Source organism: Taudactylus pleione, unplaced genomic scaffold, assembly GCF_031769625.1.
Source record: "Taudactylus pleione unplaced genomic scaffold, aTauple2 ptg000335l, whole genome shotgun sequence".
NCBI lineage: Eukaryota > Metazoa > Chordata > Amphibia > Anura > Myobatrachidae > Taudactylus > Taudactylus pleione.
In genome coordinates, this window is record NW_028284736.1 from 839,821 (window position 1) to 850,488 (window position 10,668).

Below are 10,668 nucleotides of genomic sequence, written 5' to 3' on the forward strand. Positions count from 1 at the left end.
CATCACGAGTGATGTCAGTCGGGAGCATCCGGCTCTTTAGAGCCGGAAGCCCACTGGGGCTTGCGGCAGACGAGACCCTACCACAAGGGTCTCGTCGCAAGCCCGATGGTCGCGACCATCACCTGGCCGCTCATTAGCTGGGGGGGGCGGGGGGTAGGTTTAGGCACCCCGGGTGGGTTAGGCTGCGGGAGGGAGGAGGTTAGGGTTAGGCTGCGGGAAGGGGGTCAGGAATAGGTTTAGGCACTAAGTGTGGGGGGGGGGGGAATAGGTTTAGGCACTAAGTGGGGGGGGGGGAATAGGTTTAGGCACTAAGGGGGGATGGTTAGGTCTAGGCACCCACCGGGAGGGTTAGAGTGCGGGGTAGGGAGGGTTAGGATAGAGAAAAGGAGGGTTAGGCTTAGGGGGTGAAGAGGGGAGGGATAGCATATTTACTTATCCCCTGTCGGGATCTGTGTCTTGACAGCCAGCATCCCGAGTGCCGAGATTCCATACCCAACACGATCTATTTGCTGTCAGTGTCCAATCACTTTTGTCTACATAGTGTACATCTTAAGCTGGGTACACACTAAACGATTGTGTACAAAGCAATGTCGCCCACAATGCCAGTGACGTTGCACCGACTTATCGGGCGGTCCATACACACTGGGCAATACTGTGCCCCACCGCACAATATGTCCCCCTGCATAGCGCTGCATGGGATCGTCAGCAGCTTAGCCTGATCTTCCTGCATTTACAGAAGATCAGGTGATGAGGCAGACGACCCCACGGGAGCGCCCACTACACAACGTACTGCATCCACACTACACATTTTTAACAATTTGTTGTTCTGATGTGTCGGAATCGGCCAAATCGTTAAAAATATTGTGTAGGGGCCTTTAGAATCTCAAATTATGGTACAAGAACCCCCACAGCCATACTTTCCAAAACTGTAAGGAACCTCCAATGTTAAATGAACTACAAATTATTAAAAACTATTTGATATTGACATAACGGTACTTTATAAGCATTGTATAGACAATAATAATAATAATAATAATACCATTTTTAATCAGGCTGACAAACAGTTACAGACTATTGCAGCTAATGTCATAAAGGGCCTGATTCTCAGCAGCACGCAAAAGCGCACGCAGCAGCGACAACCGGCAGCCACCCATCTGCGAGTGTGTGCAAACGTCCTACAAATAGAATGTAGTCAATATCCCGGCCAACGAGGTGTCGGCTGTCGATATATCGATGCCAGCATCCCACCGCCGGCCAAAATGCCGACGACGCTATCACTCTTACGATCTACATACCGGTGTTGGAATCCTGACAGCACTTATCCCAATCAGAAGACACTGGACCAAGGTAAGCGTTAGCCACGGGGAGGGGTTAGGTTGAGGCACCCCCAGGGAGTGTGAGGGTTAGGCACCACTGGGGGGGAAGTTAGGCACCCCCCCGGATGGGTTAGGTTTAGGCTGCGGGGAGGGAAGTTTAGGTTTAGGCACCCCCCAAGGGAGTCTTAGGGTTGGGGGAGGGATAGACTACTTACCAGATAAAATACTTACCATCCTCCGTCGGGATCTTGACGTGTCGGACTTCCGGGGCCGGGAATTTGAACCGGCGGCTTTCCTGTATTTCATACCCAACCCCCTACAAACTTCTTCCCTTGTGTACATCCCTGTGTCCAAATGTAATAGGACTGAGACGCCCACTTTTAGCGCCTGTGCACGCTGTAAAACCGATCGGTGCGTCCTTATACGCCACCATTCGTCTCACCATCGAATACTGCTTCAACCCTATGGCAGGTGCAGTTTACGCAACTAACCATGGCCTCCTATGCTTGCAGCCGTGCGCCTGTGAACGCAGCTGCTTGCAGTGACGCGCCAGCGATACTCACATATCACGACCACTGAGCGGCCAGGAACGCCCATGCTTTTTACACAAAATATCCGATAACGCCGTTATGTGTGTATCGCATGCGCCATTGGGGGTATTAGGCATTTTTCGCGTGTGTGCAGCTGCAAATCACCCAACTACATGGACATTGGTATTGCGCCTCTGAATTAGGTCCAAAATGTCAGTGATATCACTCAGGGAACGTCTCACTAGGGCTTCATCCAGGCACACACGTACAAAGTTTATATTACACAACTCTTACAAAACTTCTCTCTCTTTAACGGCATGTGATAAAGTAAAACCTGGAAAAATCAAGGGCAATAAAGTGAAGTACAAGCAGGCATGGTGGCATCACAGAGACGGCTGCCAGGGAGTTACATGTAAAAGACAATGACACTTGCAGAGGAGAGGAATCAGCATCAGACCACAGCAGCAGCGTGTTCAGTATTATATCGCAATAACGTTTGCTTTCATACTGCAAGCAGTGTTCAGTCTAGCACCCTGATGCAGAGTGCTAGAATGAACACTAGGCAAGGAAGCATGACATAATGCAGGCTTCAGTAACACGCCATCATACACTACTTGTTCCATCACGCAGACCTCTGCTAATAGCAATATACAGACCACCGGATCCCCCTGCCCACATATTCTCTCTTTTCCAGGCATCAACATATCAAATTTTGGGTGAAGGGGTCTGCGTCAGGGTGTTAGAGGCACCCAAAATTGGTCTTAAAAACAATACAATCTGGATGTATTACTTCATGTTAATGGTTCTGAACGTTCAGAAATAAAATTTGCTGACACTTGGGTACTAGTCTGCACGGTATGAAGTCATATGGGGGAATTCAATTGATTTTTTGGGGCGCTCAAAGCAATGGGCATCCGTCAGAGCAAATCCAATTGTTGCTCTGATCGGGAGTCCATTACTTTTGACGTGCCCAAAAGCACCAGGTTTAGCTGCGCAAAGCCGCTAAACATATCTAAAGTCCATGAGCTTGACTCAGTTGTATTCGAATTAAATAGTGCCGGGAGGGAGCTCCTGGAGCTATTCAATTCTGCGCACTGTTAGGTCGGAGAAAGCCCGTTCTCATGCCTTGAATAGGGTGTTTAGTCGCGAGAACGGGCATTTTCCAACTAAATTTCCCTGCGCGATGCTGTTTCCGCACCGCTAAGAGCAAAAAACAGCATCGCGCCAGGAGTTTTGTTGGATTTCTGCTCGCACCCCAGAAGGGACGGGAGAAGAAGTCCTTAGTCGGGCTTAAGAGCGCGCTGAATTGAATAGCTCCGGGAACTCCTTCCCGGCGCTATTCAATCAGCGTTGAATTGAATGGAGACCCATGTTAGGGCGTGCAACCCATCAATCACCTCAGGAGGCTGAGAGCAGAAATGTGTGCAGCTGTGGCTATGGGCGCCCAAACGGCAGAATAATTAAATTGATGCCAGTGGGCGCCATCTAGTGGCGGACATGAGAAAAGAGTTTAATTCCCCCCCATAATGTCAACATTCTGAATACTGACTTAATATACCACATCTCTCTGTCCTGTATGAAGGACCCGGCTTATTCCACTGTGTAAACCACTGGGGTTTTTTAGCATTTATACCTATTGTTCTTTTAAAACTATTGGTCAAAGTCACCGATGATGATCAGCAGCTTTGACAAACCGCACCTTATTAAAACTACCCATCATTCTGTAGCATTCTGCAGATCTGGACAGAATTGTCGACAGACAGAAGGTTGACGCTATAATGTCGACAGACAATGTCGACATGGACTTTAGGCGAGTGGCCAATATGTTGATACAAAAAAACCCTGTAGACGTGATTACAATTTATAGTTTTGGGGGAGGGGGGGGGGGGGGGTTTGCACATTTTTAATGTTAGGGTGAGGTTTAGGATAAAATAAGAAACATTCTGATGTCAACATGTTAAACGTCAACATTTTAACCATGTAGAAATATATTCGTCCTAAAGTCCATTTCAACATTCTGTCGACTTTTCATACCACACCCTTTCCTGCTGCCTCCATTCCCCTCCTCACTTCATATCACTGATCCTGTCACATACAGCCATGTCCTCTCTAACACATCACTCATCTCCTGATATACTCTGTGCTGCTGGGGACCACCTTCCACTATATCAGGGCTCGAAAAATCCCCGGGGCCAGGTCGCCATGGCTACCAGATTTTGCTGCCTGGCTACCAGATTTTGCAGTGAGGGAGGAAGCAGCTCCTCATCAGCCCCCGCGGAGATTCGGCCTATAGTATTGCGGTGTTCATTTCATGCACAGGAGTGCATGTGCTGAGTGTCGCCTGCGGTGACTGCTGTGCCTGTGTCCGTCCTGGCCTGCGCTGACGACTCCTCTCCATCCTGGCCTGCTCTGATCCCTGCTGTCTGTCCCAGTCTACACTGATCCTCCTGTACGTCCCAGCTGTCTACTGTCTATCTCCGGCTGCATAGAGCTCTCCGGTAGTAGGGTCTAGGTGTGGCCAGGGATTGCGGAACGGCTTCAAAGGGATAGTGGTGTGACTACGAGGGGAGGGGGGTTTTGTACTTTCTGGCACCATTAGTTTATGTGAAATGTGTTCCGTTATTACTGGAGGGTGGGGGGTGGAGCAGGGGAGCTGTGCAGAGCAGTGAGGGGGCCTCCGTTTTACTGTATCCATTCAACTGTGACCATTTTGTGGACTAGTATAGTGTGTATAACAGTTGCATAACACACAGAGCTGTGCTCCTCACTCACTCCTGTCATTTTTTTATTTTTTTTGGGTGGGGTGTAGGGGGGAACAGTGATCTGGCTCTTACACTTTCATCCTGGCTCCTAGATTTTAGAAAAATTTGTCAAGCCCTGCAGTATATATTTCTGTCTGTGGCATCCTGCTGCCTCTATTCCCCTCCATCCTGTCACATGCAGCCCTGTTCTCCCTGACACATCCCTCATCTCCTGATATACTCTGTGCTGCTGGGGAGCCTTCCCCTTCCACTATATAAAGCTGGGTAAACACCTGAGCACCCTATTAATATAACAACGGTGCACAACATGACACAATATATTGTTACAGAGGTAATGTTACCACACCGTACTGTACATCGCATCGTCGCATCTGACGTGCAGCACATCAGATGGGAAGATATGACCAAACAATTCAACAAACGGTTAATTGGGGGTACACACTATACAATGGTTGTTGTAATTAGCCAATATAGAATATAGTGAGAAGCCAGCTAAACTCTGTCTGTGATTTCCTGCTTCCTCCATTCTCCCCCTTACATCATGTCACTGCCCTGTCCTCACTTATTGAATCACACATATGGACAGGTCACTGCCTCCCATAAGATCAGCATCTCATGGAATAATCTTGGATACTGTGAAAATAACCAAATTTCTGCTTTTTTGAGGTCTAGGTGTGCAAGGTTTCCAGGCTCAATACCCAGAGATGAGAGTTCTTGTGACCAGATACAGGAGTCAAAATTCAGTATAGCGAAAGCTCTCCGGAAAACGCCTGCAAGTGAAAATATTGTTCATGTTCCCTACCAAGCTAGTGATCCCCCTGAGCAGTTGCAGTGATTAGGAGAAAAGATCCATCTGTGTTTTCCAACCCATCTGTCACTCATTGCTACGCTGTCAATAAAGTGCCTGTCTGGCTCCAGACACCCAAAGCTCCTCTCACATTTTATCTTGAGCCAAGAATAGCACAGTGCAAGTTATTCATTCATGTGCCCCAATGTGTGCACACAGGCAGGGACAAAATCCTTTATCTCAGTTTAAGAGTCCCTCTGCATTTTGCAAAAGGACTACACACCAACCAACAGGACAATATTCACTTAATCGCCTGCTAAATAGAATACCGCCCACATACGGTACAATACTGCAGCTTGGGTGAGATCAGAGTCTAATATTTGGCCACTCACATAAACGTGGACAAGATCTGGCCATTCAGCACCCATGCCAGGCGGACAGGTTAGTTTGATTGGAGGATAATCGCACATACGGGCCTTTGGTGGTCAGTCACTTTTGGTGTGTAACAGCTGATAATAGAGAACAATAAGGTGTACTCAGCGTAAATACAATGTCAAACATCCCAAGCTCTCACATATTATGGCAACTTTTACATGAAATATTCTCAAGGCTGTTAGGTCCTGGTGCAGACGCTAGCAGAAGTCAGTATGTGCCAAACCAGGAGAAGCTCAGGGAAGGGGATCGCCATAACCTCTTGTTATGCTATTTGGGGGAAAGGAAGACTGAATGGAGTCCTTCAGTAGTGTCAATTATTATCCAACTACCAAATACAAATATAGAATAACACATGTATTCATTCCGCTTCCAAAGCTAGAGTGGTCAGGAACAATGGCGATTGTTTGGCTTTAATCTAGAATGCAGTTATATGCAAAGCAGAGAAGGCTACACCAAGCAAATAAATAATAAGTTAGAAGCCTGACATATAGTTAGTTTTTACATGTGAGCCAAGAGGAAAAGAATAACACCCCTTTTACACCGGCCAAAAAAACAAAGGTTATTGCCGTGTCAACACGGGTCACGGCTCAGTGAAAAAGGGACCAGGGTTGGATTCCCTCGTCAAGTGACCGTACACCAAAAAATGGCTCCGGCGTCTCAGACCAGTCGACCATTCTGCATGACCATAGGCTACCTTAGATGTCTCATAATCATCTGATCTGCGTCCGATGCCGAGTCTTTGCACGCAGACACTAGGATTTGCGAAGCCACCGGGGAGCATCTCAATTCAATTCCCAGCGGCTGCTTCATATACTGTATATGTTCTTCCATCCGCTGCATGGGAATACGCACCAGCAGTGTCATTACGTCTATCTCTGAATGAGGCCCATTGTCTTTAAAGGCAAATTCCACCGTAAAATGATATACATAATAATAGCTGATACATAAGGAAACGTTCCTGTACAAAAGTCTGTGGTTTATAAACATGCCCCATTCCCACTGTATTATTATTGCTACAATAACAACTCGCCTAAAAAACAGTCATTGGGCTTGATTCAATTCAACGCGAATTGAATAGTGCTGGGAGGGAGCTCCCGGCGCTATTCAATTCAGCGCGCTGCTAACCCCGACTAAGGATTTCTTTTCGCATCCCTCCTGGGGTGCAATCAGAAATCCGACAAAACTCCTGGCACAATGCTGTTTTCTGCCGTTAGCTCTGCGGAAACAGCATTGCGCCGGGCAGTTTAGTTGGAGAATGCCGGTTCTCACGATTAAAAACAATGTTTAAGGCGCAAGGGAAACGAGAACCGGCATTCTCCAACAAAACAGCGCACTGAATTGAATAGCTCCTGGAGCTCCGTACCGGCGCTATTCAATTCGTGCCGAATTGAATAGAGCCCTATATGTATTTAGAATATTACACTAAACCACATCCCCTCATCTAAAGGCTGGGAAAGAGACCAGCCTACATTGTACAGTTAATTCCCTATTTCCGGTGTGACACCAAACAGCAGGACAGAGATCGGACGCTGCTATCTCTACCACCTATCTGCTAACAAGAAAGGAACACAGTAGCAACAAGCAACCCTGTAACTGTTTATAGCAGGTGTATACTATATAGGTCATATACAGGCAGAGCATGACACCACTCAGTCATTATAATTGTAGATACGCAATTGTAATAATTAGAAGGGGATTTAACCTGAGAACCATTAAACCAGACTGAAGGCCCCCATACATCAGAGATTGATTGCAGCAATCTTGCAATTTGCAATCGATTGTGGCAATTCTGAAATCTGCAATCGATTGAAAAAGGGAAAAAAATTTATACACAATCGATTGCAAATTGCACGATTGCTGCAATCAATCTCTGATGTATGGGGGCCTTGACACATAGGCAATAAAATCTTAGACATATAATAAAATGACTGCATATTAACAGAACTCTTACAGTAGAGGGCGGAAACCACAGGAATTTGAGCTCTCTCTTTCTCTCTCTCTAATTATAGAGAATTCACATAAATATATACTCTTATATCCCAGAAAAAATAAACCAAAAAGGTAAAGGGCACATTGTTCAGTAGTATACCAAAATTAAATATACTGTAGAATAAACAAACAAACAAAAAAAAAAAAAAAAAACATACAAAACTGAGAAAGCAGTTTCTACTGACGACATACTATAAACCTACTGCCGGTGGGCCTGATTCAGAAACGTATGCTGTACCGATGTTTTCGTAGTTGAGCGATTATCGGCCATCTGCGCATGCGTCAAAGTCCATTACTGTAATCGTAAGCTGCAACTTTTTACTCGCAGAGTGACTGACAGTTAATGCTCGTTTGGGGGGAGGTAACGGTATGTGCCGTGACCATTTTTTTTTTTTTTTGGGGGTGGGGTCTCATTTCAGGCAGCCATTCTGAACGACCATAGGGTCACTAAGGGGGCCAGTTATCAAAGGATCTGCACATTAGTATGCATTTGCGACGGCATATTTTTGGCCAGTGACGGCAATAGCGTACTTCTCTGAAACAGACCCAGTATCTAAGCAAGGAAAAACACTCACAAAACCACTGGGATATAAGAGAAACCCGTGGGACTGAATCATATCTCAGTAAACATTTCATTGCTAGGAGATATGACTATATACCATGCAAAGATCAACATGTAAGCAATCATTCTCTGCTATGCCACCATACTGTATATACAGTAGCAGAGGTGGCAAACCTGTGGCTCTACAACAACTATTGAATGACTTTACCCCAGAAGGATTAGCCACCAGTCATTGTTAGTGCAAAGGTTATTTAGTGAAACTAAATTAGCATTTGGATGTTTGCAGATATAACAGGCGCTACAGTAAGACACAGGGTTCAGTGAGGAGCTTCATACAGCTGAAATGTCACACAGAGGGGCCATGCTGTGCAGCTGTCACACACGGAGACAAAATGACACAGACAGCCGTGCACCGCAACTGCCCAGCTCCAGGTCACAGCACTTTGTACAAGCAGAAAACTTTACAAATAATCCTTATATAAAATGGCTAATCTCAACAGGATACACATGCATTGTACATTGTCATATAAATGTTTGCAAACCTCAGTACTGTATAAAGCAAATACTCCTTAATGTTTAACCTACAAAACAATGTTAGAATCTCCACTACTAATAAATACTGCCCTGTATGTTGATTGACAAGGTTAATGTCTAAACAGTGACATCTGCTGCAACAACTGCGCTGTGTGACACAAGTGCACAATACAAATATGAGGGATCTCACTTTTGCAAAAATACAGCAACTACATAGGAACACGTGCACCTGTTTCCTGACACAGAACAGCAACAGTTGCACAAGTAAGAAACACACTGAGCTTTGTGTACACACAAGGGAAACCCAGATGTCTGAGCTCCGGTAACATTACTTGGAGAAGCCAAAATTTTGACAGAGGATATTTTTTTTTAAATAAATAAATAGATTAGAGTGGATAAATGCAGCTTGTTTAATACACACAATGGTTCATGTAAAATGCATTGATAAATAACACAAATTCTTAACAGATGACAACTTCTGACATCAGTAAACAAACAGTAATACACAACACACGTGCTTTTAATATTTAAAGCAACAATATAATATTGAGCATTAACTATTCTTAAATATCTTATTAACATGGTGAGTACAATGCAGTACACAGCCTGGAATGGGCACAATGACACACATATATCCCGTAACGGGCACACATACAAACACATATCCTGGAATGGGTACACACATATCCTGGAATGGGTACACATATAAACATATATCCCGGAACGGGCACACATATCCTGGAATGGGTACACATATAAACATATATCCTGGAACGGGCACACATACAAACACATATCCTGGAATGGGTACACATATAAACATATATCCCGGAACGGGCACACATACAAAAGTACCCTGCAATGAGCACACTGACACGTATACACCATGGAATGGGCACACAGATACAACATTGTACCAGAACACATACGCACCCAGGAATGTGCAAACTGACACATGCACACATACACAGAAGAGTACATACATACATACATACATAATGGAATGAAAACACATACATAAGTGATAGCACACACACACTGGAATATACATACATGTGACAGGACAAATACACTTTGGAATGGGTATACATACATATTAGGTGGCATGACACATACACCCTGTAATGGAAACATACATACATACGATGACAGGACACACACAGCCTGGAATGGGCACACATACATACACACACGTGACAGGACACACACACCCTGGAATGGGCACATACATACACACATGTGACAGGACACACACACACCCTGGAATGGGAACATACATACACACATGTGACAGGACACACAAAGAGACATATGCTGACAGTGACACGGTTGCTTGGTGGCGGTATTACCTTGGCTTTGCCGGCCTCCAGCTTCCTCCTCCTCTCCGGGTCCTCTGCCTCCATGCTGCCGGCTCCTGCACACACACAATGCGCAGTGTTATTAGCGGCCGCCGCAGCAGCTCTCCCCCATCTCCTCCACGTAACCATGCGGCGCACAGCGCTGACGTCACTAGGCTGAGCCTGGCCCTCACTGACAGCTCCGAGCTGCCCGGCTTCCTCTCTATACCGCGTCCTGTCCTGTGCTCCCTGTCATATGTACCCCTTCATTACACCCCAAAACAGTATGACCCAGCCCAAACAGGGGTACCCCCTACATTATACCCCATCATTACATAGACTGACCCAGCCCAGACAGGGGTACCCCCTACATTATACCCCATCATTACATAGACTGACCCAGCCCAAACAGGGGT

General features: G+C 45.8%; 1 protein-coding gene across 6 annotated transcripts in view; it reads right to left on the reverse strand.

Annotated features, from left to right (window-relative positions):
• The window catches only part of AKAP9 (A-kinase anchoring protein 9), a 254,911-nt gene extending 244,487 nt beyond the window's left edge, over nucleotides 1-10,424 (reverse strand). For 4 of the 6 annotated variants that reach the window (XM_088443863.1, XM_088443859.1, XM_088443861.1 and 1 more), the window contains exon 1: nucleotides 10,265-10,423. In XM_088443863.1, the coding sequence (XP_088299989.1) occupies nucleotides 10,265-10,402 (138 nt within the window). In that variant the 5' untranslated portion in view covers nucleotides 10,403-10,423. Of the gene's footprint in view, nucleotides 1-10,264 lie in introns of all 6 variants that reach the window. The other 2 variants (XM_088443864.1, XM_088443860.1) reach the window with 1 other exon arrangement.
• Between the last annotated feature and the right edge of the window lie 244 nt (nucleotides 10,425-10,668).